Here is a 27,528-nt window from a genome sequence, read left to right on the forward strand (position 1 = left end):
TTTCGCTGACAGAGGTGCACAAAGAGAAGGTAAAAAGAGATCGGCAGCACAGCTTCTCTCCTTGTTTCTATTTTGATCGTTTCGGACTTTAGAACTTTTCACAGAGCACAGTTCTCTACTCAAAGGAAAACTTGAGCAAATATTATTCAAGTTAGTGTGCATCACGTACTAGCGATAGTGCTTGATGCTGGTAGAGAGGGAGAGAGATAGCTTCAATTAAAATAAATGCAACAAAATGCGTTAGCCGAGCAAAGTAGGAAAAAAGAAAAAAAGATATATAGAGGGACAGAGAGAGAGAGAGAGAGGAAAAATGAAACAATAAACTTTGACTTGCTGACGCTGGCATTTGTGTGATGTCCTCTTGTGTCCCATGTCGCCCCTTCGCCCCGCTCTTCGTTCTCTCTCCCATGTACTGTGCCATCCTCGTCCGCCGTTGTGTCTATTTGCACCTGCATCACAGATCAAAGTGACGCAGCGCGCCCCACTCTCTTGCTCTCCTCTCTCCATCTGGTCAAGTGCTGCACTCGTATGCATGGACCCGTGATGAAATAGCGGGACTCGTGTGCGTGAAGGGCGCGCTGGGTGGTATAAGCGGGAAAGAGACAGCGTTAGAGTGGATACTATGTAAGTTTTCTTTTATTTTTCCCGCTCCTGTTGCCACAATTTCATTTTCAATTTCAATTGCCAAGCCACACCACACCACAGCCCCAACTCCTACCTCTACCTGGAGCAGGTCCAAGTCCTGCTCCTGGTCGTGGTCATCATGTGTAATATTTGTATTGTATGCTCAAGCGCTGACCAAGCGCTTACTGAATGGTCTTTGACCAATTGGAATGCAATTTGATGGGTTAGTTCTAATGCAAATAAAGAAAAAGTCGCTTACACTTATTTACCCAGCCATTCCAATCCAATTTGTCCGTCGCCACGCCACATATCGATGGGGTTGGGTTTCTACATACATATATTCCCCCATCCTTGAGATTTAAGAATGCCTCACTGATCCTAGAGGGTTAATGTACAGACAGGAAGTCCTTTATCAGCGTTTTCTGCTGGGTTGAGGAGTTACAACACATTGATCCTAAGAGCGAATTCCACAGTTTTGGACACTTTATTTTTAATTTCCCAGGAATTTGTAATTCTTAAATTTAAAAAATAAAATTCAATATGTAGAAGCGTGTGTCTGGGCACACTGCAAGCACGTGGGGAACATAACCTCTACGCCAGGTAAGTATTGGAGCAAACCTGTAACAAGTTACATATTACGACGTGGCGATTTCCCCCTTGAAAGGCGGGTGGCCAAATAATTCCCCTCTACCTAAGGGTAGAGCGGTAACTTAAAACCTCAAAAAAAAAATAAAATTCAATATGAAAGGAAGTAATGTACATAGATGTAGACAAAATGTAAAAATCTAACTTACTGAAAGCCGAGTAGTTGAAGAGATACAGGGCTAAAGGGAGCAGAAAAGTCACTCTCAACTGACTGACTGAATGACGACAGCATTTGGCTTACATGCAGTGTGTCAAGTTAAGTGCGGAACATGCACACGCATATACATATGTACATATGTACACAAATGCGAGCTCACTCGTTCGCCAGCCACATACATACATACATACATACATAAATACATACATACGTATATTTGCATGCACAAACATGTGTACATTGTAGACTGTGGTTTTCGGGGGTGGGTGGCGCAGTATTAGTTTCGGGAGAACAGAATGGGATGTGGCATTGGTGAGGCGGCCGCAAACACAGTAGAACGCGCAAATATTTATAACGAAATGCTAAATTTAAATTCCCATCAATCTTGGTCAAATGCCACACTCGCACTCGCACTCGCACTCGCACTCGACACACACATGAAGAAAGCGAAATACGCAGGCAGGCGACACCTACAATTGGGGTCAACTAAATAGCATTGATTACCACACCTTTTGTGTTTTCCTAAGCCTGAGTTACAGATTGAAGTTTCTGCTGCAGTGACTACGATCAAGCTACATAAATATGTACGTAGGTGTGTACATTTTACATAAAATAGGTTTAGCACTGGCACCACTATCGCGGATCTTACGTTAAGCGACGGCGTCATCACTGTGACTTTGCAGCGCTGCTGGCGTCACAGCTCACGTATGTGCGTACATAAATACCGTTGCAGGTCTTATGCATGCACAGCCAAACCGTTGTCGCGTGCAGATGGGCAACGAGATGCCAGTTGTGTGCGTGTGTGTAGTTTTGTATGTGTAATTTGGCAGCAGTTTTACCGCTAGGTCTGGCCCCTACGCATCGCTGGGAGTGCGCTTGGCCGATCGAGTTCTTGCAGCGACAAGGCAGGCGGCTCCAGCGAACATCACTGCATCTCAAAGTCCCAAAGTGTCGAAGCGTCTGCAAAGGGTATAATTTCAAGACTCTAATCTTACTCTCAATTTCAAAGTTTAAAACTAAGCCAACGATATAATCAGGGGAGGGCGAAGATTAACTAAAAGCCGGGGCTAATTTTCTAATTTCGCAATGTAATGTGTTTGGGTCCGGTTTTTGGAAGCAGGAAGGAATGGAATGGAATGGAAAGTGGGAGAAAGAGGAGGGCTCAAGGATGCCAAGGCTGTGTCTGTTCTTGTTATTGCTTTGGGCCATCTCCCCTTTCCTTCCCCTGCCACAGCCCAGCAACTCTGGCTGTTTCTGGCTCAAATTCTTGCAGAGCGCATTAAAAATAATTATGCTTATGCTGCTGGAAAATTTTGCTGACTTACATACAAGTATTCATATGACCAAATGGGTTACCCACCCCATAAAGGAGTACCCAAATATAGATACATAAATACATACACACATGCATGTGAGGGCATGACCACACGAGAGGACGAAAATTGTAGGAACCGAGCTGCAAAAATATTTGTACAACATTCTTAAGCTCAACCGAAACGAAAACTTATGAAAAATGTTATGAAAATTTATCTTTGGCTGTCCGCACCCACACTCCACAGCGTGCACTGGGACTGGAGTGGCAGCGGACAGCTGCGCTATCGCCTTGGAAGCTCCTTGGCCTGGGCTGGCCTGCGGTTTATGTGGCCACATTTTAATTGAAATAACTTTGATAATGTTGCCAGTAGCTGCAAAAATAAATGCAACGAAAATGGCCAAAAAGTGGATAAAGAAAGACCCCAAAAAAGTTCAACAACGAAATTAAGTTTTCGTCAATGCAGAGGCCAAAGAGGCCAATTGAATGAGGTAACACAGGGAGCACAATTATGCAAGACCACACCGCCCGCCCAAACCACACAGTTAAGCATTTATGTTCAGGTACCCAGAGAGAGTTTTTTCCACAGAAGATGCAGATAAAATCCACATACTGGGAAGTCCAGAAACCACCGGCTGTTCGCCATTTGTTAGTTCGATGGATTATGCTTCAATCTGCTACAAATTGAGCTGCGCTTTTGTATTAAATCTTTACTAACTTTCCACTCTGTTTCTATCTTTTTGCTACTTTCTGCTTTTGCTTAAACAACTGGTTTTTATTATCGCAACTGTTTGACTTGTTGACGCGTAGCTAATGATACGCGTAATCCAATTGGGACACACACAAAACACGAAGATTTATCATATATGGTTCAGGAATCTATCATTTTTATTCTATATGGAATAATAATACTGCTAGGCAGTTGGGACTGACTTGCAGTTGGGATTTACTTAAAACGTGTTAAAGAAGTATCAAATGGAGTGGACGAGGACAGACTATGCATAGTGGAGGATGAGAAGAAAGTCAATGTCCATTTTAACATCGGGTTTGCGTATGACAACGGCACCACCTTGCCGCGTGGACTCCAGTGATTGCTTGACGCCGTTGACGGTGATGCCAACACTGCTGGGCACACGCTCCAGGCCGGCAATGACAATGCGCTCGATCCAGGCATCGGATTTGTATTGCCGCTTGCCAATGAAGCGTGTGGTTAGCTGATTCTCGGAGAACTCGTAGCTCACATAGATGTATTGGCCCTGGCGATAGTCGTAGGATTTCTCGTCGTCCAAGTAGAGTGTGCCGGCAGCCTTGCCATTGCGATCCAGGCAAATGATCAGCGTGTAGGGATCGTGCAGCATCAGAGGAGCTGAACGACGCGGGCGCTCCTTCTTGGCCAGAATGCTGCCACCGCGCTGCCAAACTGGAATCTGCAAGTGAAGAAAAGGTTAGCAGAAGCTTCGAAAGACTGACAGAAACCTTACCTTATATTCAGTAACCGGAACAGACACATATCCGACACGCTCCTGGCGCTCGTACGTGTCCACATCGTACCACAAGTCGCCGTTTTTCTTGTCATCGATGGCCGGGAAGTAGACATCGACCTTGCTGACACCCTGCTGCATGACCGGCTTGACCAGCAGTCGATCCTGCACCAGCAGCTGATTGTCAATGCCGAAGGCCTCCTTGTCCAGCGGATAGTGGGTCAGCAATGGCCGGATCACGGGCGCACCAGTCTGCTCCAGCTCATAGAACGCGGTGTACCAGAGCGGCAGGTAGGAGTAGCGTTTCCTGATGGCATTTTGGATGACAAGACGTGTGCGCTCGGGGTAGAGCCATGGCTCGCGGCGCTTGGTATCGATATGGGCATGAGCACGGAAGAAGGGCAGGAAGGCGCCCGTTTGATACCAGCGCTCCAGCAGCTCGGCATCGGGATTGCCAAAGAAGCCACCGACGTCGGCGCCACAGAAGGAGAACCCAGCCACGGCCTCGGTCAGGCACATCTTAATCGAATGCTGCAGATGCGGCCAGTCGGCGAGGTTGTCGCCCGTCCAGATGGCCGCATAGCGCTGTGAGCCAGCAAAGTGCGCACGAGTGAGGATGAAGGGACGCTGATTCGGATCACGCTGCTGCAGGCCGGCAAAGGTGCCCATCAAGTGCATGTGGCCGTAAAGATTGTGCACATCGCGATGCTCCCAGTTGCCATAATGAACCAGATCCTTGGGCGCCGTTATCTCGGGTCCATTAAACACGGACGGCTCGTTCATATCGTTCCACAGCATCACATCTGCGGTGACCGTCTGGAAGCGCGACAGGTCAAACTGGCTGGCATAGTACTGGCGCACGTCCGGGTTGAAGAAGTCCGGATAACTGGCCGAGCCCGGCCAGCACCAGCCCTCGTAGTCGTTGCCCTCCCGCGTCTTCACATAGTAACCCTTCTCGGTGCAGTCTTGGTGGAAGAAGTAGCCATTGTCCCGCTTGATATGCGGATCGATGATGACCACCAGATGCCGTCCCAGCTCGGTCAGATTCTTGATCATCGTCAGCGGCTGGGGGAACTTGAACTTGTCCCACGTAAAGTAGCGCTTGCCATCGGTGTACTCAATGTCCAGCCACATGGTGTCCATGGGTATGTTGTACTCATCGAATTTGGCCGACACCGCGGTCACGTCGCGCTCATCGTTGTAGTTCCAGCGACTCTGGTGGTAGGCCAGCGAGAAGAGCTGCGGCAGCTCGTGGGTGCCGGTGAGGGCCGCGTACTGCTTGAAGGTATCAATGGGCTTGGGTCCCAGCATGATGAATGCATCGACAATGCCCGATTCGGATATGAAGTGTGCACCCGGGGGCGGTGTCTTCCTCGAGCCGGAAACAAAGTTCACCAACGATGAGACAACATTTGTCTCTGACGTCTGTATGTCCACCCAGGTCTCTGCCGCATTCTGCCAATAAACGCCAGCTGTGCGCTGTGCTCTACAAAAGACAAATCATTATGGAAGCAGTCACAGATTATTGGGCATTCAGCCGAGTGCATACCCATGGCCGTAGATCACTGGCACTGAGCCGTACAGTGCCATCTTGCTGTCCACAATGTACTCGAACACATCCAGATTGTAGAGGCGATAGGGATCCGTGCCAGAGGTTGATTTCAGCACAAAGCTGTCTGCATGCTCGGGTATGCCGAAGAGAATCTCAGCAGCTGGGAAGGAGAAGTCTAGGGCCACTGCCTCTGGGCCGTAGGGCTTGGAGTCGTGATGCGATTTGAAGTTCTCCTCCCACGCGCCGGGATCGTCAATGGAGTCGGTTAGTTTTGGTGTCTCGACGGCACCGTCCTGATCCTCCTGTTCGCCCTCCCGCTGCTCGGTCGGTTCATTGGGCTTCGGGCGCAAATGCTCAAAGTACAGCCAGTTCTTGGAGTTCACGGACACAACCAAAACATCGTGCTCGTAGAAATCAATGTGAAAGGGATCCCCGTGGATGACGGCCTTGGTGCGCTCGGAGGTAATAATAATCTCGCCATCGGTCTCTGTGTGCAGGCGTATGCGCCCGGCCTCTGGCTGTCCCTTGAGGGCATGCTCCACCTTGTAGCGGGGTCGCAGTGGTTGCTTCTCGTCGATGCGCAGGCGGAACGTACTGCCCGCGAGGGCTTCCAGCTTGAAGGAGAACTGATGGTGGTTCTCCTTGTTGACCAGATCACCCGTCAGCGAGTCCGTGTAGCTGTTGAGGGTGCCGGGTATGAGGGCGTACTTGCTGCCCGAGCTCTGCACCTTCCGCGAGCGGCTGCAACGAAAATAAATGAATCAGCAAATGAGGGAAATGAAGATCGAAGGCCACGATCAGCCAATGTGATCTTGATACTGACCGACAGAAGCTGCTTTGCTCGCATGTCTTGAAATTATTTGGATCGACGCCAGAGGAATAGGCGGCCAAGGCGCATGCAATGGCCACAATACACAGACCGTAGCCCATTTGGTATATATTCGTGTGCCCTGCTGCGGGCTCTTCTCCCTTTCCTGTTCGCTGTTTAAGTTGCTTTCGGATTCCATTATGAAAAATTTAAGAAATATTCTTCGATTATGACATGTATTATAAATATTTAAATCTGCTTTTCAGCCACTATCAGCTGGTTCAATGACTTTCTACGTTTTTACAGTTATCTAAAAGTACACGTCAGATGTCAAGACCCGAAATAATTAGACAGCGTTTGAGGTGCAATTGCACCTTACGATGCACCTGCACTACCCGCGCAATCACTGGGTATCAATCGTGTGTCACCAAGCTGCTCAGCTAGCTGTTCTCTGGCGAGACAATCGCCTCTACTGGCTCCAAAATGGAAAAGTGCGTGAATATGGCAATTAAAAAATGGTTGCCGGTTGTTGTTGCATTTTACTCTGCTGTTACTGCAACAATGATGAACTTGTCTTACCTACTTTCAAATTAAGATTTATATATTAATTTTAGATATAAACTCAGCACCTTTTTGGCACAAACAGACGCGTTGGGCCGTATTAATTATTATTTTATAAAAAGTGCACTAAAAACGGCAGGCAGTGGTGCTACACGTACATAGAGATGGCCAAGTGAAGATATCGTACAAGTATCGCTCAAGACTGCTTGCAATGTAATTATAAATATTCATTTTATTGCAAATAAATGTTAACTTTACTCAGAATGTTGCAAATTAAAGTGAATTCTACTACAATTAGCACTAATTACACCCACTGGATGGAATAAATTCACTATTTGTTTTCAAAGTAGTCAAGCCGAGTGGCTATCGATAGTTATCTGCTGATGTAAATACATTTATTACGCGGCTTCTGAACATGTACATATGTATGTGTGCGAGTATAAATTATAACTGCAACGATTTTAATAGCGAATCAAGTTGCTGACTGGGAAGGAGCGACGCAGACTCATGCACTTCTCCCGATCGATGAACAAGGAATTGACCTTGTTGCGCAGGTCCACCTCCAGGGAGCAGCGGGTCTTCAGCAGGCCCTGATGTGTGGCCTCCGACTCCTGCAGCTTGTGGTGGAGCGAATCCACAGCGCTCTGAATATCATACACCTCCTGGATCAAGCGATCCTGGGCATGATCCCTAAAAGGAATTTCAATCAAATGAGTTAACCAAATCAGAGCTGGCAAATCGTTAAAGTCAAATCTTACTTGCAGAGCTCGACGCCCTCGCGATGACAGCGCGCCTCGAGGCGTGTCTGGGCCACCTTGAGTGGCATCGACTTGTCCTGTATGGCCTTCTGGAGCAGAAACAGATGCTTCTCCATGTCGAACAGCTCCTGCTGCACCTTCTGCAAGTGCAGCTGCACGCGGTTCTTGGCCTCGGCCATCTCCTGGGCCCGCCGGTCGAACGCATTGTTTGTGTTGCTCCAAAAGTCCCACACAGTGGCGGCCACAGCATTGACCACGTTCTGTGAATCACTGCGCAACTGCGATAGCTTGGCACGCTCAGCCTGCGAACTGTAATGAAAGAATCTCCATCACCATAAGGATATGTCCCGAACGGTGCAAGGATTTTGCCCACTTACCGTGTGACATGCTCGCTGCTGGCCTGAGCCCACGACTCTTGGGTGCTGACTGAGGGATCGTACTTCTCGATGCCGCCATAATAGGCGATGCCGCGACTGTAGTTGTTCAGCTGGTGGCACATCGAGTCGATGCCCAGCGACGACTCCTTGTGGGACACATCACTCTCAAGCAGATGCTGGGCGCCGCGGCAATCGAGTGCCTGCTTCGAGATCTTCTCATGCAGTCCACTCAGCCGATCACGCGACAGCCTCAGATTGTTTATCTCCACCAGCAGCGCCTTCTCGACGATGTCGTGCACCTTCTCGGTGCCCTGGCGCGACTCGCGATGGAACAAGCACTCCTGGGCGATGTGTAGCGGTATCTCCAGATCCAACAGTGCCTTGCCGCACTGCCGCTGCAGCTCGTTGATGTCCGCCATCTCGGCGATTAGCTTCTCCAGCTCGGCATTGAGCTCGTTGCGCCAAAAGGTCAGATCTGTGATGCGTTCGCCCAGTCGACGGCCTGCATCTCGCTGGCCCGCGGTGGCCTTCTCGTCAGCCTCGCGCATCAGGCGTACAGCATCATTGCGCATACGCTCGGATAGATTGCTGAGGGAGTGGACAGTAGACTCTTTGGAGCGTGAACTCTTTCGTTGAATTACTCACCGATTTATGTTGGATTCCGAGTACTTGGTCATGTTGTTGTTGTACCACTCATTGTTGGTGTATCGCGTGTAGAGTGCCGCCCGTGCGGCATGCTGGGGATTGCGATCGAAGCCGGTGACCAAATTGGGAAAGTTCATGCCATCGGTCTTCATGCCCTTGGGCAGGAAGCATTGCTTCGTCAGCTGATTGGTCATCGGCTGCTCCGGCAAATGCTTCACTTCGATCAGCTCATAGGCCATGGCCGGCCGCCACGGGTGTCGCTGTGATGTCTGGAAAGCGGCGCCCACACGTGGCGGCACTGTCGGTCCGTTGACTGGCTCCATGCAGGGCGGTGCACCCGCATGGCTCCATGGCTGCAATTGGGAATACATGAGCGTGGTTGGCGGCACGCCGGAGCTGTTGCCGTTGCCGTTGTCGTGCTGCTGCTGTTGGCTCATCTTGCTCGAGTCGCGGAGTTGTGTTCGAGTGTGCGAATTTTGTTTTGTGTGGAAAAACTACAAATTTGTCAAAATTTTCAAACGAAAACAAAAACTGAAAAAATCGTTCTGGATGTGTGCTCGTGCTGGCCTGTTTCAGGACTGACTTAATCTACTGACAAAGCCTGGAAACCAAAGCTGCAAATTATTCCGAAGCCTGCTTGATGGCTCGAAACTTTTGTAAAGCAAATCTAGGGTGCAAAACTGTGCTGGATCATGGTGAAATAACTAACAGGGTGGCGAGCATGGTGGAAGTACTACTAATTTCACCATGGTGGCGAGGACCACTAACTTATTCACCACGCTCCAAAAACACAAGCGCTAGAGAGGGATAGAGATAGGGTACCGTGTGCTGGGTGTTAGATGGAATTGTTTGCATGGTTTTGTATGATTAAGTTATGTTATTGGTACATATGACTCCATGAGATTGCGATGATCCTTGCGCTCGTGATACTCGTTCATGTCCGCAGTGGGCCATTTGTCCAGCAGATTATCCTTGACCAGGCGATGATCAAAGATGCGATTTTCAAGAAATGAGTGCTTGTGGAACTTGGTGACCTCCTGCCCCTTCAACGGTGCCATTTCGGTGCTCTCTACCACCTCGCTGTCACTCACAATGGGCACACTGGAACGCAGTAGCAAGTTCTTGAGCGTCTCGGGCGCCTTTTGCTGTGGATTCGGATAGCGTTGGCTCAGAAAATGATCCTCGTTGGCCCAGCAGAGCATCGGTGGTCGGTCGGTGGATCGATTGGCGCTCTGGCAAGTCCGCTCTGTGGTCTGGTTCGCTCTGCAGTCGCACGGGAATTGGACTACGCGTTTGCTCTTTGGCTTTGGCAACGTTTTTTTGTTTTGATTATTGATTAAACTTGCGTTACTCTGGCAGCGGCGCTGGTTGCTGCCCGTTTCTTGTAGAATCAATGGCAAATAATACGAGTTTATTGACCCACTTGGGGACCCACAAACTGGGACAAGAAGTGCACAAATTATTGACCTTGCCCAGGGCTCTCTCCTCAAAGAATTGATGCTCATTGCAGGGTACATTTAACTAATTAACATTTTAATTTGTATACATAAAATGTATAGCTAGGATTTGACTACAGAATTAGCAACGAAAGGATTGATAAGAGCAACTCGAGAACGACGACTAGTTGGGGCTACCGCCTATGCCCACCGGCGCACCAGCGGGCTCCTTTTGTTTTAGATTCTTTTCGAAGCGCTCGAACTCCTTGTCGGCCATGCGGTCAGCGTCGTCAAAGACCTGCTCCACGGACTCCACTTCGGGTATGTAAAACTGCAGCATATTCTGTACGCCGTTCTTGAGGGTGACAATGGAGCTGGGACAGGATGAGCAGGAGCCTTGCATCTTCAATTTGACAATGCCGCCCTCGTAGCCCATGAAGACAATGTCGCCGCCATCCTCCTGCACTGTGGGACGGATGCGTGTGTCGAGCAGCTCCTTGATCATCATCACCGTCTCGTCATCATCCTCGAGTATCTCTGTGTCGGCATTGGGGCGTGCCTCATGCACTATGGGCAGACCACTGGCAAAGAAGTCCATGATGACGGCAAACACTTCGGGCTTTATCAGACTCCATTCGGCGTTCTCCTCCTTGGAGATGGTGATGAAATCAGAGCCAAAGAACACCGCCCGCACGCCCTCCACGCGAAACAGCAATTTGGCTACGACAAAGTATAGAGTTTTGGTATGGTTATTTGGGTTGCGAGCGACGAGGTTCAGTCAGTAGTGGAACTCACCTAATGGACTGTTGTGGGCAGCCGTTCCACTGGGGAAATCATAGGTGTTGCCCTTGCCCAGCACCTCGACGCCGGGCAGAAACTTGAGACTGTCTGGATTCGGTGTGTCCTGTGTCTGGATGAACATGCTTCGCTTACCAACCGGCGACAGCAGCTCCTGGCGCAAAAGTCCCTGTGCTGGGCGACCATAAGCCGGCTGCGGCGTAGTTCGTTGCCCTGACGCAAAGCCCGCAAAAGCTCGAACCCCTTGCTGGCTGCTGCAAAAAAGGATTGCATAAACTTAATCCATGGTTGGTGGATGCGCCAGTACTTACACTGTGGTGATGCGTGAGTTACGCAGAGTAATTCTTGCTGTATACGAGAGTAATTTCGACATTTTGTTATGTTCGTCGGTGATTATGAATTGAAACGCACAATCAGCTGTCACAGCTGCCAAATAGGGCTGGGAAAAACATCGATAGCACTATCGATGCTTGAACAGTTGCCAACCATCGACTGTTTCGATTGCAAATCGTAAATAAGTATATATATATATATAGCGCTCATTTAATTGAAAACTAGCTTGAATCTCTGAAAAGACAAACTTCCGAGGATCTGCCAACCACAGCATTCATTAAATCATGAATTCTTAATGGTTTCTATAATTATGAGTCCTCAGAAACGACTCACAAATTACTAAAAACATTCTCTTGCCATATCTGAAATGCACCGATAAATAAATGCAGCTTGTTCTAACATATTTATATGGTTATTGTTTTATTAAACATATAATAGGTATACAATAAGCTCAACATATATTCATTCAAATTCTAGCAGAAAGTGTACACCAAATATGTGTTTGATCCTCCAGGTAAAATGAGGTAAAATGCGACAAATGAATGCACTTTGCACGAAGAAGACAGAGATTAAATTCAAAATTTCACGATCAATATTGGCTATAGAAATTATTACTAAAAAAAAACAAGTAACAATTATGCTGTGGTCCTGGTGTGTCTTGTGCAAAGCTAAAAACTGATGGTCGCAGCGTGTGGTTAGGATTTGTAGGATCTGATGAGAGTGGATACAATTTGAATGAATAATATGTGAACTTGCTATACATAATGATTAGTCTGATGGATGCGATGTTGCTCAATACTCTTCATATTTGAAATCGGTACCGAACAATGTGTTGCAAACATTGACGGCCACATTGCGACGTGCGATTTTCTTCGAGCGCCCATTGGCCGTAAACTCCTGGTTGTCAACAATCACGCCAAGACACTGGGGCACGTTGGGCTTGTCGCCAGCGTTGCCATAGTCCACATAAGCAATGCCAGGACGCATCTAAAAAGGGTAACAAGAGGGAACATTCGTCAGTCGAGTTGGACAACGAACGCTGATCTCAGTGAACTTACAATGCACAGCAATGTGGCTGGGTGCATGGTCTCCCAATTGGATGGTAGTTCGGCACGCACTGGCGGCTTCTTCGGCTCCTTGGGCACGACAGGAGCTGCTGCATTGGTGTCTCCCTGAGGCGGCTGTGCATTTGCCGATGGATGCATTTCGGGCACAACGTAACCTTCACGCGCCCACTCGCTGAACAATTTATAAATGGCAAACGATGCCAAATTGAGCATGGGCAATTCATCTTCGGGTGATTCAGTGTCGCTGCCATTGGTGTCCATGGGTTCGGGGGCAGTCGATGGCTGTGTCTCCTCAACGCTAGTCTTTGGCTTGCGCGGCTTTGGCTTCATTTTGGCTATGATGTAATCACGCAGAGCATGCTCACAGGCCATATTTTTGGCTGACATCTTGGACAGCCCCTTGCCCTGGTACTGGATCGAATTGACCGTGACTATGGCTGTGAATCCGAAATCAGGATTGCTATTGATGGTAAAGTCACTGATATTAATGCCCTTGAGTTCGTTGAGTGCCATCAAGGCATTTTTCGGCAACATCGACTTGCGTAGCTGTCGATTCTGACGCTGCTTCTTGTCGCGAGTGCGTTCTGAGAAATGAAAAGAGCTTTAGAATATGGCAAAAGGTTTGGGTATCTGTGATTCTGGATGCTTACCCGATGACTTCTTGCGCTTCTGGAATATCTTCTTGAAGGGTATCTTTCCCGCATTGCCATTCTCGTTGCTTATGTCAATGTAAAAGCCTTCGCCGCTCTCGACGGCCGACGACTCGTCCTCGATCATCGCCTCGGGTTCTTCCTTGACCAATATTGGATGTGGCAGGCCACCAACTGCTGGCAGTGCCTTCATCTGCACTGGAGCCGGCACTGGAGTCGGAGCTGGAGCCGGCACTGGAGTCGGAGCTGGCGCCGGCACGACTGGCGCTTCCACCAGAATGTTTTCTGGCGGTTGAATCAAGGGTTTTTTATCCGTGGCATTCGGATTCTAAATTAGGAAAAAAGTTCATTAATCATCAATACGATACAACAATGGGTAGCTGATTTGTTGATTTTCTTTTGTTTTGTGGTTTTGTTCTTCTAAGAACGAGTAGAGTAGATACATATCCAGTGAGTGCCTGATCCTGAGCATAAAAAAAAAACTTTTACCAATCAAAAAATCATCTTACATGCCAGTCAATCAATCGATCTACTACATCAGAAGTGGGTGGCTTGCGGGAGGCTCACGGGAGCTCGGTCCTACTAAAAACCATAGTTCAGGAATTAGCCATGACCATTCCTGCAACCAAACTGACCCAAAACGAGACTCTGCCTCAGCGAAAGGGTGTGACCAACCAAAACCAATGGACCCCAACGCTGGCGTTCGGTGTGACCGACCGCCATGTTGGCTCATTCCTGGCCCCTTGGCTACTGGTGTTTCGTGTTTCGTTTTGGGTGCCATCAGTGGAGTAAATGAGCATTGCTATCTAGCGCAAAACTAATAATTTTAAGTTACAATTTCGTGTGATTGAATTTTCAGTAGCCATAAAAGTCTGCGAAAACCGCAAGTCCAGCTTAATTCTAACTCGTAATTGCTGGCCAGTTTCTGTACACATACATATGTATGTATGTATGTATGTATGTATGTATGTATTCTCTAAGCACCCGAGCATCAGCTGATAGGGAACGAATGGGATGCTGGATACAACTCGGATACCAGGTGTCTGCACTTTCGATTAACACGCTTTTATGGCTATTGCAAATAAAATCACAATTGGGGGCTGAACACACATATTTTTCATATTGTGCGCTGAAAATTATATAAATAAAAAACAGAAATACGGTTATTACAGTATATGTTTGCTTCAGTTTTTCTTAAAAGGAATTCAACGGAATTATTTATATGTGTGTATGTTTTGTGTGTGTGTGTATAAACATGTGCATGTGTATGTATTTATCTATTTAATGGATATTGGAGTAGTTTTTTGTGTTTTGGTTTTACCGCTTGTTTACCACGAGTGTCACTTTTACGATTATGTATGTACAAACATACATGCATTTTTAATGCATACTTTCCTACCCTCGCGTTCTACTGTCTGCAGACATGGGCTTTTTTCTGTACCTCTCAAATGAAATGATGCAGCATCTTCTAATCTGTTTATTATTTAGTTTGCGACGGGTTTGCCAATTCAGCTGTTTCCAGCCGCAGAACGAGATTTTTATTTTGCACTGATTTGATGTATGTATGTATGTACATATGTATGTATTGTATTTCATGTTGTTGCCTGGGTGCTGCTGTCCCGTTTAAACAGACCTTTTCTACCGTATTTATACAAGAAATATATGCATATGTATGTATGAACAGATGTATGTACGCATACATATTCCGTTTGTTTGAAAGATGCTGCCCTCTTTAAACGACTGCCAATTGTTGGTTTGAGTGCGTAAGGACATACATATGTACAAAAATATGGATGTATGCAAGTTTCATGCTGCCACCACGCTTATAAGCCGGGAGCAGCGGTGGGCACGCTGTTTGGGATCAGAAGTCAGTCCAAGAACAGAAAAAATAGGCCCATGAGCAAGTCACAAACGGTATTTCGCTTTCACAACAATCCAAGTGGCGTTTTTGCAGTCGCCTTTGTACATATGTGCCTGCCCACCGCTGAACCGGAGCATACGATGCTATAAATTTAATATTTAGGCAAACTTACATAGACTCCTCCGGAAACAAATGATTTCTTCATAGCAGTGGTTGCTTGGCGTGAACGATTCATTCTTTTACTGACAGCCTGATACTGATAGAGTGAAATTTTTTGATATATTTTTCGACGATTGTTAGTGTTTGTGCGGCAAACAACTATTTTTTGAGTTAACAATTTTTTGTTACATTTGTACGAATTTCGCTGTAGCGATTAAATTAAAAAATATATTTTTGGAAGCTATTGATTTTTGTCAAATCATCAGTGTGACAGCGAAATTATCGATAAAATATACCGTAAAACCCTCAAAAATATACCCAAATATACCTTCTCAGCTAAAAATGTTTTGATGTTCTATATTGCAGTCGAAGGAAATCGATTGGCAAAATAATGTATGTAGAGGTTTTGTTTTTAGGTGGCCGGGCGATAGTTAATGGGGCAAAGCGATAAACGGTGCCGGAGAAGGTGACAACGGAAATCGAAGAGAGGCTCGAATATATTGCCAAAACCCAACCACACCTTGAGGACGGGCTGCACAGACACACATGCCAGCAAGGATCTTCTTGCTTGGCGGACTCCGACTCTGTCAAAGAAAACCGACAACCGTCTTTCTTCAAAAGATATGTCAAACTCCCTCAGGGATTCGAAGAGGCGGCAGGGTGCCCAGAACACTTCGGTCATTGCGGCAGGAACGCAAGCAACAACATACGGCTTGCTATCTTATTGAAAAGCCATACGTAGGACATCGAAAATGCCCGAAATCATGTATGAAAAACACTCGCCTAGTGCCTCTATGCAAGGACGAACGGCTGTCCAGTATTTATTATGGAATTAGTGTGCTTTACAATAAATAAATAATAAATAAATAATAAATAAATAATAAAACAAATAAATAAAATTCAATTTTAAAATTATTTTTCAATTTAATTATTGTTTTCCCTCTCAACTGTATTTCTTTAAATCAAGTACGTATTTCCCGCCATGTACTTTGAAATTCAATATCGAAAATAAATACTTTTAATACTTTTTCCCGACTTTTTACTTTCAACCAATCAAAAATTCAAAATTAGTTCCGGCTCTCACGAAAAAATGATCGCTCTTGCGTTCTGTTTATGTTTGAATAAATGGGAAGGGGTAAATACTCTTGCAGAGAGAAGCATGCCTGAACTAATGGGATGAATGGTTAGGAAAAGAAGAGTATTATTAGCAGTTTATAAGTTTTCTTTTAATTGCTTACAATCGGAACAAAACCTAAGTGATACATAATTCTAATTGAAAAGTGATCTAAGCCGCAGATGAAAGTTCCCTTCGATTTCGCAAATTCGTTATATATTAATGTAACATAGGATTAATAGGGAAAGGAGATTCGTAGTTGTTTTGAGTCGGATCTCAAGTAGAGTATGCCCGAGGTCACCTCAAACTGGTCCACGTCTGTGTCGAAGAGATGATTGTCCGTTAGATGTAGAGTAAAGTCCTTTATATTTTGTTTGAAGTATCGTTTGTTTTGGCATTTGTTCGAGATTTCCGAACAGTTGGTTGGTTATGCGGTTGTGATTGGTTTGTCAACCAAAAAAATATCATAAATTCTCCTCAGCAAAATTGGTACATATAATAGTTTTTTGTCTTTGATTTTGTTGTTGTTCCACATCCTGCGTTTTATTCATTTTCCAGACTTTGAAAATCTCACCATTTATTTGACACGACACATAGATGGTCGAAAAACTATCGATAACTTGACAACCGTCGCAGCAGTCGATGGTTTCAGCAGCCATAGTTGTAGGGTATCTGGTCACACTGACGGGTACACGTAGAAAACAAACAGACGACGTTTTCTATTGGGTTAAATTGGTTTGCTGGTTTTAAACAAAACCAAGTATCGCAATGCAATAATCCAAGTGCCGAAATCTGCAACAAATCCCCACCTGCCGGCTATTAAGTGTCCGGCAACAGGCGACTCGTTCGTGTATTTGCAGCAAGAGCTGAAAAGGTCCAGCGACAGCCAAAACCGATCCGGACGCCCAAAATGTTGGGCGGCAAGCGGACAAGCTCCCGTCACGTTGCTGTTGTGCTGCTGATGTGCCTGTTCTGGTACATCATCTCGTCCAGCAACAATGTGATTGGGAAAATGGTGCTCAACGAGTTCCCCTTCCCCATGACCGTCACCCTGGTCCAACTGTGCAGCATCACGCTCTACAGCGGTCCCTTCTTCAATCTGTGGCGCATACGAAAGTACCAGGAGATACCGCGCCCCTACTACTGGCGCCTGATCGTACCGCTGGCCATTGGCAAGCTCCTCGCCTCGGTCACCTCACACATATCGCTGTGGAAGGTGCCCGTCTCCTATGCACACACTGGTGAGTAGCCCCACAATCCACGCGCATTCAACGTAACTCCGCCGCTCAACACGTCAGCAACACTGGCGCCAAACTTTTACTTTACTCTCTCTCGCACGCACACACCGCACCGCACCGCACCGCACCGCTCATCGTACGCTCTCCCATCAGTCAAGGCGACGATGCCGCTCTTTACCGTTGTGCTGACGCGCGTTTTCTTCAACGAGAAGCAGCCGACGCTTGTGTACCTGAGCCTGTTGCCCATTATCACCGGCGTTGGCATTGCCACCGTTACGGAAATCTCATTCGATATGCTGGGCCTGATCAGTGCCCTCATCTCGACCATGGGCTTCTCCATGCAGAACATATTCTCCAAGAAGGTAAGTCCTGAAATGTCCTTTCTTACTGTCCTTTCCTTATCTATCTAACTTTCTCACTCTTTGCAGGTGCTGAAGGACACAAACATTCATCATCTGCGACTGCTGCATCTGCTGGGCAAGCTGTCGCTGCTCATTTTCCTGCCCATTTGGTTGTACATGGACAGCTTAGCTGTCTTCCGCCATTCGGCAATTGTTAGTATTGTTGCTCCGATCGGGAGATCTTATCGCTTATCTTAATTGAAGTGCCCTCTACCTGGAGAGACACTTCAATCAAGTAAAGTAGAACAACTAGCAGCTTCCACATCTCTTTTCTTTTTTGCAGAAGAATATGGACTATCGTGTAATAGCGCTGCTCTTTGCCGACGGCGTGCTCAATTGGCTGCAGAACATCATTGCCTTCAGCGTATTGTCACTCGTCACACCGCTGACGTATGCTGTAGCGAGTGCCTCGAAGCGTATATTCGTTATTGCCGTCTCGCTGATAATACTGGGCAATCCCGTAACGTGGATCAATTGCCTGGGCATGACGCTGGCCATTGTCGGTGTGCTGTGCTACAATCGTGCCAAGCAAATCACAAAGTCCAGGGAGCCGCCAACGTTGCCGCTAACGCAAAGCAATAACATTAAGTATACGCCGCTGCAGCAGCAAACCGATCCGTACTATCGCGGTGCCATGAATGGCAAAATGACAAATGGACTGCACAAGCCCGGCAACAGCCTGCTGGCCAATGGCAGTGGCATGCCCAGTGGGACGGCTACACGCTTGCTCTTTGTTTAGTTATTAGTTAGAGAATTTATACCCTCCCCCCAACACCCCACTCTCTCCGCAATAGCTCTCTGACAATGCGTGGGGTTGCCCACGGGCCATGATCCCTTGACCCTGATGTAAATTGTATTTTTGATAACCTCTTTTGAATGCGTTCTTTTTCGTGTGTGTTTTTGTACATAAGTAGCTTGAGGCTTTGCCCCCACACACCACACCACACACCCCTTCCCTCCCCGCTCTTTTGTTTCCTTTTGGAATTTGATGAAGCCGTCAAGTGTATTCAGAAAGCGTGTGTGTGCCACAATAAAATGTTAACCTTGTACATAGGCATAGAAAATGCAAATCAAACTCATTGTCCTCATTGGAACCGAACCGAACCGGACCGGACCGTACCTCACCGCACCGCAACGCACGACCCTTGGCCCTTGGAGGGACACTCGTCACACAACTGGCTCCAGCTTGATCCACTCGTTAATAATGTCCGGCTGGTAGCCAATGCGCTTGAGTAAGGCCTCGGAGCGCCAATTGGAGGTCACAATCCAGGCGGTGAGCGCCACTTGCTCGCCTCTGGCTATCCTTCTGGTCATGGCAGCGGCCAGAAGACCACCGAGGCCGCGTCGCTCCGCCTTTGGCAGGACCTGCAGCATGCTGAAACGAGCGAACAGAAGTCGCTGCAGATCAGCCAGACACGGCTTGGTGTTGGTGTTGGTGTTGGACTTACCCCAAGCCAGAGAAATCATTCTGGAAGATCCAGGCAATCAGCTCGCCCGTGTCGCTGCGACAGGCGCCAAGCGTCTTGTTGAACTTGATGAGGGCGCGCAGGTAGGCCAGGGAGCCCTCTCCCTTGTTCGGCCAAATGCCGTGCACCATGGCGGCGTCCTCATCCGTCAACGGACGCAGCTCAAACTCCGACAGCAGCTCGGGCACCTCAGCCTTGGCAGCTTCGGTATGGGGCAGCAGCATGCCGTAGCATTGACGGGCCTGGACCGTGTGAGCGCCTCGCTGTGCGGCCAGCGACTTGACACGCTCACAAAAGACAGGATCCACATTGGTGAGCAGTGCACCGCGTGTCCATTCGATGAGTCTCGTTTGCTCCAGGCACTCCCAGAGCTCTCGAGCGCCCTCCGGCTGCCAACTAAAGAAGGAGACGCTCTGCACAATGTCTTGATGGAGGCTCACGTAGGTCCCGAAGCGACGAAAGTCGCCCTGCCGATGCGTATAGAATTGTTTCCGCAGCGAAATGTATGCGGGATCGTCTCGGGCTATGCCCGCCGCTGCCAGCTGTCCATCCCACTTGCGTTGATTGTAGAGCAGCAAATAGTGAAAATTCTGTGGCCCATACTTGCGCTCGTAGAGAGCGAGCAGCTCGTCGATTTCGTTATCGCTAAGTGGACGCAAAATATCCATATCCTTATCAGCATGGATGCCCATGTCAGCTGTGTGGTCTGATTACGGTCTGTCTGGTCGCAGTGTCTGCTCTTTGTTCAATGACTCGACGACGGCTTGCGCGGCACACTAAAACGTCGCACTTCATTTGTTAGTCAAAACTACTTAATTCTAATTCAGCTGATTGGATTTCTCTCGCACGGCCAGGTGCGGATTTGCACAGCAAAAGGGCAGCGCACGAGGCGGATAAGAAACATTTCTACATAATGTATGCGGGGTACAAGCAGGTTCTTCAACCCACATTGAACCGTTGCCATAGGCAAATACTTTGCCTATTTTCCAGTTCAGTTTTCCGCGTGAAAAGTAAACCAAATCCATTTTGGGAGCGCATTTCAATGGCAGGACTGTCTGTAGATCGTGTTTACACTGCCGCCTGCAGGCGCTCCTGGCGTTTGTTGTGTTCCGTTTTCTGTGTGTTAAGAGACAGCAATCGATATGTGATTGCATATGCGGCGTGTAGCAAACGATAAGTTCAATCGCAAATTGGCCATTGCCCACCTCCATGGTGGATTTGTGGCGCGCAGTTCCAGTTGAGGCAGTGCCTGAGAACTGAGCTCAAAAAGGAGATCCACCAAATGCTCCATCGGATTTGATTAATAGAACGCAATTTTCGTTATTTAAAAATGGTTTATTTAAATATTTGTATGTTTTGGTTTGTTTCTTTTTTTTTTATTTTTGTTTCGCCCCAACGTACATCTCATACCTTCTGTTTCCTCTTAGCTGCTCGCTTGCGTTCAATCATCAATCAGCGTCCGTCTGTCTGTGCGTCCGTCCGTCCGTCCGTCCGGTTGGTTCTACTACCACCACAATCCTACATCCTTCTCCTAGTGCGCTTGGTTCAATTACCAGCCTCTGTCTGTCTCCTTCTATCCTCTATATATATACGATGTTATGTGTGTGTGTTGTGTGTGTGTGTGTGCATGCAAATATTTGGATTATTACATTCATGAAATAATTATAACAAACGCAGCGAAATTAATTGAATGTCATGCATTTACGATTATATATCGTCTGTATATATCTTTTCCGATCTGATCCTGGGGCTTTTTTTCTTGGAAACCATTTTGCAAAATTTAATGAAGATGTTTTTTGTTTTTTTTTTTCGTACAAAGTATCAAAAATGATTCAATCCGATTAGAAGTTTTCTCCTATTTTCGTTTGTTGTATGCTGATTTTTGTTTTTATTGCGAAGAGCGTGTGGGTGCACGGGGGGGAGGGCAGGCCTCTTACATGTCTATAAAAAATCATGCGCTAAGTCTTGCTCAAAATTGTGTTCTTATTTTGTTTACTGGCTCTGATTGTTGGTTTTTCGTTTTGTTTAAAAAGAGTGGTTCCATATTGTATTTACAATACATCGGATGATCATCGGATTACACGTTATCTTTTGGTATATCATCCGCGTCGCACGTACATACATATCTGTATAATTATATATATATGCAAGTATATCTATGTGTATATAGATAAGTTGTGTGAAATCGCTATAAATTACAAGTTGCAGTAAAAAAAGTCATTCGATTTTTGTTTGGAGAAGTACACGCAGGAGAGAGTCTCGTGGGAGGGGGTGGGGGGTGGTTGTTCTGAGAGTGCAAAATGGAGTGTGCCCCGCAATTCAGTACAGTGTCCGCTGAGGCAGCGAGAGAGAGTGTCCTTGCAGCGAGTGCTCATTCCTCATTCTCTCTCGTTGCTTTGCAGCTCTCCCGCTCGTTGCTTTTGCGGGTCAGTCGTGTGCGGTGCAGAGTGTGGTGAGTTTTATTTGTTTTTTTTGTTTTTGTGATAGGACTATGGCGAGGGCTGGTTGAAAAATTCTGTCTTAACGCTTTACTCTTGAAATTATCATATTTCGCTTGTAGTTTGGTTTCTCTTTGTGTTTTTGCTTTTGCCTATGTTTTTTGTTTTCTTTCGCTTGGTAAATGGATTTTTAGCAACAATCTTGTATTCTCTCTCGCTCATATATTTCGGTTTTTTGTTTTGTTTTGCTTTTGTTTTGCTTTTGTTTTGTATTTGCGTTTGCTTTAGTTTGTTATTTTAGATAGTATTTGTTGTTGTATGCTAGCTGTGTGGTGTTTTGGTGTGTGTGTGTGTCGTGTGCAGTTGGTTTTATTTTCTCGATTTTTTCTGATTTCTGTTTTCTCTGCTTTATACGCTAATATATATTTATATGTAAGTATCTTTTCGCTTATTTAATTTCTTCTCCTCTCCTCTCCACTCTTTCTATTTTGTTTTTGCATTTGCTTAAGTCCATGGTTTTTGCTTTTGCTGTTTTTGTTTTGTTTTTGGTTCTCATAGAATTCGTACAAAAAAAAAGAACAGAACAAACAAAAAATGAATAAAGTAAAAATATTTCGAAAAAGCTTTTTTATCCTCTTTAATGTGTGTGTGTGTGTGTGTGTGTGTGTGTGTGTGAGTGTGTTGCTGTGGCCAGACACATTCTGTTTTTGTTTTGGGGAAAAACGAGGTAGGACATTGTTTGTTTTGTTTTGTTTCTTTCTTTCAGATCTTTGCTTGATTATGAAATAATCAGCGGATAATAATCATAATAAGCAGAGTGTTCAAGTGGGGTCTTGGGGGGGGGGGGGTGTGTTAAATAAACTACAGTTAGAAATACATATTTTGGTTATACCTTATAGATTCCCGACTTGCGTTATATTCTCGTACAATCAACTAAGCTAAGATAATCTTAAAATACATTCATAAATCGTTCAATCAGAGCGCAACGCTCCACCTCAGCCGCATCCTTCCATCCTTCTCTTCACTTTTCTAATCCACTTGCTCGTCCGTCTCGCTCTCTCTCTCTCTCTCTCTCTCTATCCCTCTTGTACTCACTCACTCGCTCGCTCTCGTTCGCTTTCTTTCTACGCAGACGAAAAAAAAAGTGTCGGGGGATGCGATTAAACGATCGAACATAAATCCGCTCTTCCGCAGCCTTCACTTCGAAATACCAACAGCAAGTGTGTCCGTGTGTCTGTGTGTGTGTCTTGTGTTTGGGTGTGATTCGACTGTGCGTTATTTTTTAGCAATTAACATCCAAGTGCTTTCAGAGCCCACACAGCCAGGAGGCAGGTAGGCAGGGGAGGGGAGGCGGGCGAGGACAAAAATTGACTCTTAGACTCGGAGGATCTCGCACGCTTTGTTGTAGCAAATGGCTATCCAATCGGGCTGTGTGGCGCCCCATTGTATCTGATTGACTTCGCCCTCGGCAGCTGTATAGGCTAAAATTGGATCCTCGATTGCGCGTGGCATTTGTTGTATATCCCAGATCAGTGCTTGGTGATCATCACCGGCAGTGCAGATGTGACAGGAACTGCAAAAGAAAAGCATTAACTCAGATTAGTGGCAAGCACAGCTAGGGGTGAGTTAAGGGCGAAAGTGTTTTACCTATGCGGCGCCCACGCAATACCGTTGACGCACGCTCTGTGATTGCTCAGTCTTGCAACGGGTGTACAAGGAACACGAACATCTAAAATAATAACTTCGCACGAGTCCATAGCAACTGTGGCTAAGTAATTCGGATCCTGTTTGTTCCAAGCGAGACGCAGCAGCGCCGTGTGGGCAGGATCCTGCAAGAGAGCAAAGAACTTGGGCATTCAATTCGATCCAAGGCGCACTCAACTCCTGCCACATACCTCATAAATAATGGTCGAATGCTCTAGATGCCTCAGATCGAACATGCGCACCGATCCATCGGCACCCACGGATGCGAACATGTCCCGACCACCGCCGGCACGTGAGAATGCAATGTCATAGACCTCCTTGTCGTGTGCTATAAGCTGTGTCTTCACATGTCCCGCCACATAGACGCGTGCGTGCGGCTGTCCCGTCTCTAGGCCCCAAATGGTGCATGTTGTGTCTATCGATGAGGTGCCCACCAAATTGGGATCCACTTCGTTCCAGTCAAACGATGTCAGCGGTGCACAAAAGTCGCTGTTCTTGTTGTTATTCAGAACGCACTCAAGTCGTGTGTCCGGCTCCCCGGCACGCCACACGCGCAAGTAATCACCGCTAGTGGCCAGCAAATCGGGATAAACGCCTTTCGAGTCCGGTATCCACATGATTTTTGTCGTCGGATATGGATGATCAAAGGTGCTGAATACACAATTTGAGATTATTAATTAATTGTGCAACGCAGAGAGATAAAAGTCGTAAGCCAACCTTTTAGCACTAAATTCGCTGGTGTCCTCGTCCAAGCTAATGATTTGCACTTTATTGTTGTATTCCTCAATGAAGCTGCCCAGGGCCAGGCGGAAACGCTTGTCCGGCCGCACGCTCCAGTTCATGGAGTAGAGGGGCCATGGTGCGAGATATTTGTAGATCTCCTTGCGTTTACCGGCCGTCGATGACATAACTGAAAGAGCAGCATAAATGGGTCTGTGTGGCTTGGCCTGGTCTGGAGCTGAACTCGCGCTTCAACTTACCTGAACAGTTTATATTGAAATATGACAACGACTAAGAGAGAGAGAGGAGATGATGCTTCAGGTGTTTATGCGGGGCTCAATCAATGCTCTGCCAAATGGTGTTTGTCGGTGTTCCCCCACAAGACTGTCGAAGATGGTGGGAGGGTCTGAGCCTGAGCGGGTGGTGTTGGTGGGCGACAGTTGACAATGGCAATGATGATGACGATGGCGATGGCAAGATGACGACACGAATCAAAAATTGCGAAAAATTAACAAAAAGCCAACGTGCACTTTGGTTTACTGCCAGAAACATGAAATAAAAATAACAATTAATATGAAATTCAATGCATTTGAAGAGTTTTCTGTTGTAGTTTGTGACTTAAGTTGCATTTTTCTCACTTCATTTTGCCCGAGTAGTGTGTCGGCGGCGGCTCTGGCGACTGCAGTGTTGCCAGTTCAGCCTTTGTCCGGCTAGAATTTGTTGCTTGAATGTCCAACAATTCGCTCAATTTGCAGCGGGCCAAGACGGTTAGCTGCAAAATATATTTGTATATTAGTTTTTTGCGTATTTTACGATCATGAGGATGCACTCCAAGCCACTCCACTTCTTGCAATTTGCCGAAAATGTTCGCTATGCAGCTGAACATTCACCGAGTTGGCAACACTGAATGTAATGCGACGCGACAATTTGCGGCCTGAGATTTCAATTTGTTTATAGAATAAAAGGTGCGGGGAACCGCTGCAGGCACTACCTGACACGAGTGGCATCAGCGGTGCGGTGACATTGCTTTCAAATAACAAATCGTTTGGGCACAACTGCAAATTAATGGCATGCGAAATTGTATTAAGAAATTTTCACAGACCAGAGAAGAAATTTTCACTCAAAATGTATATACTAGAGATGTACTGTTCTATCGATAAGTTGACTGGCCACAAGGGCGATGATTATAACAGCTAGATGGTGTCCGAAATAAAACTAATACAATCAGCTTTAAATAAATGTAATTAAATTTACGTTATAATTGAATGTCAATAATGTACACAGTACTACTTTTATTTTTAGTTTTCACCCACCTTGCAAATTTTATGATAGTATCGATAAGCTAAAAAAATACCACAAATTTCATGTAGAAATCATGTAGACTCTTTTGTTCATGCATGTAATGAACTGTGGTTCCTCCTGGAAATGTAAGATTTTAAAGTATTTTTTTATTTCCAGTATTTTTAAAGACGTATGCGTCACCCTCTTGTTGAATGCGGCAATGTAGAAAATGTATAGAGATGACAGTTAAATCGTGATCAGCACCAGCATTATCGTGGGACTTTGATGATAATGCAAAGAATGAGGTAGACTAGAGGTTTTTCAAACTGCCGCTTCCAATAGCGATGTATACAAAAATAAGGCGAAACTTGTTTTAAAACGTAGACATTTCTTCGTCAGGTGTCTCTGATGCTAACTACACAAATACGTAGTTAATATGTATCAAGTTTGTAGTTACCCTGTATGTTACCTTGTAAAAATGTAAATTGTCTGAATGTTTGATGAAACCGTTTTTGATTAAACCATATTTTTTGAATAAACAACCAAGACTAGTACTTAAAGGCAGCAAATATGTTAGGAAATTGATTAATTTATCGTAGAAAAGTATATATTCAGTGCCGCGGGAGATTGCTTTCTTATAATCGTAAGCCGAATACCAAAATCGATTAATATCAAGGCAAACACTTGACGAAGTGTGTTGGAAGACACACACACACACACAATTCATTTTCAGGCGCAGACCAGCCCGCTGCCCGTCCGAGGCTTTAATTTCGCAAATTTTATAAAATATACCCGCATTTTGTGTGGCTGTGCTGAAGAAAATCACAGTTCTAAAGTAAATATTGCCGTGTAAATTAATCTGCTCGTAAAACTTTCATAGTGTAAAAAACAGGCAAATATTTAATATTGTTTTTTCTCTTCCCCTCGCGACCTCGATTGCTCGTGATATCTGCTTTGCGTTGTAATTATATTTTGCTCCCGCTCCTATTTTAGTCGTGTCCGCGATATGGTTTGTGCGGGGATCAGGAGGAGGTAGAAAAATTCACAATAGCAATCGTCACTTTTCCACTTTCCATTTTGAGAAAGATATTTTTTTTGACTTTGCGTAATTCGTACGTTGCCTGTTTGCCTATGTGAGTGAACGTTTGTGTCCCGCTCGGTTGTGTGTGTGGTGACTGTGTCGCCAATAGTGCTATCTTATTCGCTCGTATACGCTCAGCGGCGTTTTTACTACTGCCGTCCCTTATTCCCCGCTCCCCATTTCCCGCTCACTCTACTCATTTCACTGTCAAACCGACAGCCCCAACACACAATAATTTCATGCGTGTGTGTGTGTGTGTGTATGTGTTTTTAAGCGCTTTTATAAATAGATTTATTTCGTTTCGTTTTATATTTTGTTGTTGTTTTAATATAAATATTTCGATTTTTGACGATTGCTAAAGCATTGAAAATGTATATTTAATCGAAAAGAAGCAGAAATTGCCAACTGGTGTGTAATTTAAACGTGGTAAACGCTTCGCCAAATAAGTTTAGAATGTAATGTGCGTAAGAATGTGTGTTTGTGTGTGTGAACTTGAAGAATTTCATTTATTTTCTGTTCGAAAAGGCATTGCAGTGCGTGCCCGTGCATTTGTATGTGTATCCAATGGAAACGGGGTGCCTGTGTGTGAGTGCAAGTGTGTGAATGGGTAGTAGTTGTGTAGTATTTTATGAACGATTCGATAGTGTGGCCATGTGTCGCGGCGGCCCATTTTATAATAGTTGTGCCCTACCCCTACCCTATGGAAATTGGTAGGGAAATCATCGGTTTCCTCGGCTACAATGACATCGTGCGCGTTGTATTGCACTGTAGACAGCCTGGCGGCGTTACACATACACACGCACACACTCCCCGACACGTACAAATAACTTCATTTTAGTGTTACCGAATAAGGCTACTCAC

At 46.0% G+C, this 27,528-nt stretch overlaps 8 protein-coding genes across 12 annotated transcripts in view; 2 read left to right on the plus strand and 6 right to left on the minus strand.

Annotated features, from left to right (window-relative positions):
• Positions 1-3,594: 3,594 nt before the first annotated feature.
• Positions 3,595-7,300, minus strand: LOC117581655 (neutral alpha-glucosidase AB). 2 transcript variants are annotated; one of them, XM_034269033.1, is made up of 5 exons: positions 7,159-7,300; positions 6,595-6,761; positions 5,769-6,512; positions 4,220-5,705; positions 3,595-4,165 (listed from the first exon to the last, which is right to left on the minus strand). In XM_034269033.1, the coding sequence occupies exons 2-5, from the start codon at positions 6,699-6,701 to the stop codon at positions 3,734-3,736; spliced, it is 2,769 nt and encodes a 922-aa protein (XP_034124924.1). In that variant the 5' UTR covers positions 6,702-6,761; positions 7,159-7,300; the 3' UTR covers positions 3,595-3,733. The 2 variants fall into 2 exon arrangements, with proteins under 2 accessions (XP_034124924.1, XP_034124925.1); XM_034269034.1 differs by lacking the exon at positions 7,159-7,300 and having other exon boundaries at positions 6,595-6,764.
• Positions 7,301-7,573: 273 nt separating this feature from the next.
• On the minus strand, positions 7,574-9,481 carry LOC117581656 (tektin-3-like). The gene is made up of 4 exons (XM_034269035.1): positions 8,921-9,481; positions 8,276-8,863; positions 7,899-8,207; positions 7,574-7,830 (listed from the first exon to the last, which is right to left on the minus strand). The coding sequence occupies exons 1-4, from the start codon at positions 9,355-9,357 to the stop codon at positions 7,602-7,604; spliced, it is 1,563 nt and encodes a 520-aa protein (XP_034124926.1). The 5' UTR covers positions 9,358-9,481; the 3' UTR covers positions 7,574-7,601.
• Positions 9,482-10,432: 951 nt separating this feature from the next.
• On the minus strand, positions 10,433-11,604 carry LOC117581658 (NFU1 iron-sulfur cluster scaffold homolog, mitochondrial). 2 transcript variants are annotated; one of them, XM_034269038.1, is made up of 3 exons: positions 11,466-11,604; positions 11,152-11,408; positions 10,433-11,076 (listed from the first exon to the last, which is right to left on the minus strand). In XM_034269038.1, the coding sequence occupies exons 1-3, from the start codon at positions 11,525-11,527 to the stop codon at positions 10,541-10,543; spliced, it is 855 nt and encodes a 284-aa protein (XP_034124929.1). In that variant the 5' UTR covers positions 11,528-11,604; the 3' UTR covers positions 10,433-10,540. The 2 variants fall into 2 exon arrangements, with proteins under 2 accessions (XP_034124929.1, XP_034124930.1); XM_034269039.1 differs by having other exon boundaries at positions 11,152-11,405; positions 11,466-11,560.
• A 510-nt stretch (positions 11,605-12,114) lies between these two features.
• On the minus strand, positions 12,115-15,421 carry LOC117581657. 2 transcript variants are annotated; one of them, XM_034269037.1, is made up of 5 exons: positions 15,238-15,418; positions 13,714-14,333; positions 13,205-13,532; positions 12,546-13,138; positions 12,115-12,474 (listed from the first exon to the last, which is right to left on the minus strand). In XM_034269037.1, the coding sequence occupies exons 3-5, from the start codon at positions 13,395-13,397 to the stop codon at positions 12,280-12,282; spliced, it is 981 nt and encodes a 326-aa protein (XP_034124928.1). In that variant the 5' UTR covers positions 13,398-13,532; positions 13,714-14,333; positions 15,238-15,418; the 3' UTR covers positions 12,115-12,279. The 2 variants fall into 2 exon arrangements, with proteins under 2 accessions (XP_034124928.1, XP_034124927.1); XM_034269036.1 differs by lacking the exon at positions 13,714-14,333 and having other exon boundaries at positions 15,238-15,421.
• Positions 15,422-16,992: 1,571 nt separating this feature from the next.
• LOC117580944 (solute carrier family 35 member E1 homolog) lies at positions 16,993-19,047 on the plus strand. The gene is made up of 4 exons (XM_034267727.1): positions 16,993-17,579; positions 17,730-17,938; positions 18,005-18,130; positions 18,261-19,047. Exons 1-4 carry the CDS (start codon positions 17,249-17,251, stop codon positions 18,714-18,716), a joined length of 1,122 nt encoding a protein of 373 aa, XP_034123618.1. The 5' UTR covers positions 16,993-17,248; the 3' UTR covers positions 18,717-19,047.
• On the minus strand, positions 18,962-20,205 carry LOC117580945. Its single transcript, XM_034267728.1, has 2 exons — positions 19,426-20,205; positions 18,962-19,352 (listed from the first exon to the last, which is right to left on the minus strand). Exons 1-2 carry the CDS (start codon positions 20,133-20,135, stop codon positions 19,145-19,147), a joined length of 918 nt encoding a protein of 305 aa, XP_034123619.1. The 5' UTR covers positions 20,136-20,205; the 3' UTR covers positions 18,962-19,144.
• Positions 20,206-22,609: 2,404 nt separating this feature from the next.
• LOC117581592 (DDB1- and CUL4-associated factor 7) lies at positions 22,610-25,449 on the minus strand. Of its 2 annotated transcripts, none has more exons than XM_034268948.1 (7): positions 25,408-25,449; positions 24,944-25,077; positions 24,566-24,844; positions 24,303-24,495; positions 23,777-24,236; positions 23,529-23,710; positions 22,610-23,454 (listed from the first exon to the last, which is right to left on the minus strand). In XM_034268948.1, exons 4-7 carry the CDS (start codon positions 24,491-24,493, stop codon positions 23,256-23,258), a joined length of 1,032 nt encoding a protein of 343 aa, XP_034124839.1. In that variant the 5' UTR covers positions 24,494-24,495; positions 24,566-24,844; positions 24,944-25,077; positions 25,408-25,449; the 3' UTR covers positions 22,610-23,255. The 2 variants fall into 2 exon arrangements, with proteins under 2 accessions (XP_034124839.1, XP_034124838.1); XM_034268947.1 differs by having other exon boundaries at positions 25,297-25,447.
• Positions 25,450-26,298: 849 nt separating this feature from the next.
• The window catches only part of LOC117581591 (ubiquitin carboxyl-terminal hydrolase Usp2), a 13,055-nt gene continuing 11,825 nt past the window's right edge, over positions 26,299-27,528 (plus strand). Inside the window, exon 1 of the mRNA XM_034268946.1 lies at positions 26,299-26,421. The gene's annotated coding sequence lies outside the window, so the exon portion shown is untranslated. The remainder of the gene's footprint in view (positions 26,422-27,528) is intronic.

Source organism: Drosophila guanche, unplaced genomic scaffold (genome assembly GCF_900245975.1).
Source record: "Drosophila guanche unplaced genomic scaffold, DGUA_6, whole genome shotgun sequence".
Lineage (NCBI taxonomy): Eukaryota > Metazoa > Arthropoda > Insecta > Diptera > Drosophilidae > Drosophila > Drosophila guanche.

Excerpts from the sequence above, each read along its gene's own strand:
- LOC117581655 (XM_034269033.1), bottom strand. The coding sequence starts at position 6,701 with ATGGGCTACGGTCTGTGTATTGTGGCCATTGCATGCGCCTTGGCCGCC. Across the intron at positions 5,706-5,768 it reads CCAGTGATCTACGGCCATGG|AGCACAGCGCACAGCTGGCG; the intron begins GTATGCACTCGG and ends TGTCTTTTGTAG. Across the intron at positions 4,166-4,219 it reads TTCCGGTTACTGAATATAAG|ATTCCAGTTTGGCAGCGCGG; the intron begins GTAAGGTTTCTG and ends CTTCACTTGCAG.
- LOC117581656 (XM_034269035.1), bottom strand. The coding sequence starts at position 9,357 with ATGAGCCAACAGCAGCAGCACGACAACGGCAACGGCAACAGCTCCGGC. Across the intron at positions 8,864-8,920 it reads TCGGAATCCAACATAAATCG|CAATCTATCCGAGCGTATGC; the intron begins GTGAGTAATTCA and ends CCACTCCCTCAG. Across the intron at positions 8,208-8,275 it reads AGCAGCGAGCATGTCACACG|TTCGCAGGCTGAGCGTGCCA; the intron begins GTAAGTGGGCAA and ends CTTTCATTACAG.
- LOC117581658 (XM_034269038.1), bottom strand. The coding sequence starts at position 11,527 with ATGTCGAAATTACTCTCGTATACAGCAAGAATTACTCTGCGTAACTCA. Across the intron at positions 11,409-11,465 it reads AACTCACGCATCACCACAGT|CAGCCAGCAAGGGGTTCGAG; the intron begins GTAAGTACTGGC and ends CCTTTTTTGCAG. Across the intron at positions 11,077-11,151 it reads TGCCCACAACAGTCCATTAG|CCAAATTGCTGTTTCGCGTG; the intron begins GTGAGTTCCACT and ends ACTTTGTCGTAG.
- LOC117581657 (XM_034269036.1), bottom strand. The coding sequence starts at position 15,300 with ATGAATCGTTCACGCCAAGCAACCACTGCTATGAAGAAATCATTTGTT. Across the intron at positions 13,533-15,237 it reads TTGTTTCCGGAGGAGTCTAT|AATCCGAATGCCACGGATAA; the intron begins GTAAGTTTGCCT and ends TTCCTAATTTAG. Across the intron at positions 12,475-12,545 it reads CAGCCACATTGCTGTGCATT|ATGCGTCCTGGCATTGCTTA; the intron begins GTAAGTTCACTG and ends TACCCTTTTTAG.
- LOC117580944 (XM_034267727.1), top strand. The coding sequence starts at position 17,249 with ATGTTGGGCGGCAAGCGGACAAGCTCCCGTCACGTTGCTGTTGTGCTG. Across the intron at positions 17,580-17,729 it reads CGTCTCCTATGCACACACTG|TCAAGGCGACGATGCCGCTC; the intron begins GTGAGTAGCCCC and ends CTCTCCCATCAG. Across the intron at positions 17,939-18,004 it reads AGAACATATTCTCCAAGAAG|GTGCTGAAGGACACAAACAT; the intron begins GTAAGTCCTGAA and ends CACTCTTTGCAG.
- LOC117580945 (XM_034267728.1), bottom strand. The coding sequence starts at position 20,135 with ATGGGCATCCATGCTGATAAGGATATGGATATTTTGCGTCCACTTAGC. Across the intron at positions 19,353-19,425 it reads AATGATTTCTCTGGCTTGGG|CATGCTGCAGGTCCTGCCAA; the intron begins GTAAGTCCAACA and ends CGCTCGTTTCAG.
- LOC117581592 (XM_034268948.1), bottom strand. The coding sequence starts at position 24,493 with ATGTCATCGACGGCCGGTAAACGCAAGGAGATCTACAAATATCTCGCA. Across the intron at positions 24,237-24,302 it reads AGCGAATTTAGTGCTAAAAG|CACCTTTGATCATCCATATC; the intron begins GTTGGCTTACGA and ends TTGTGTATTCAG. Across the intron at positions 23,455-23,528 it reads ATTGCGTGGGCGCCGCATAG|TTCCTGTCACATCTGCACTG; the intron begins GTAAAACACTTT and ends TTTCTTTTGCAG.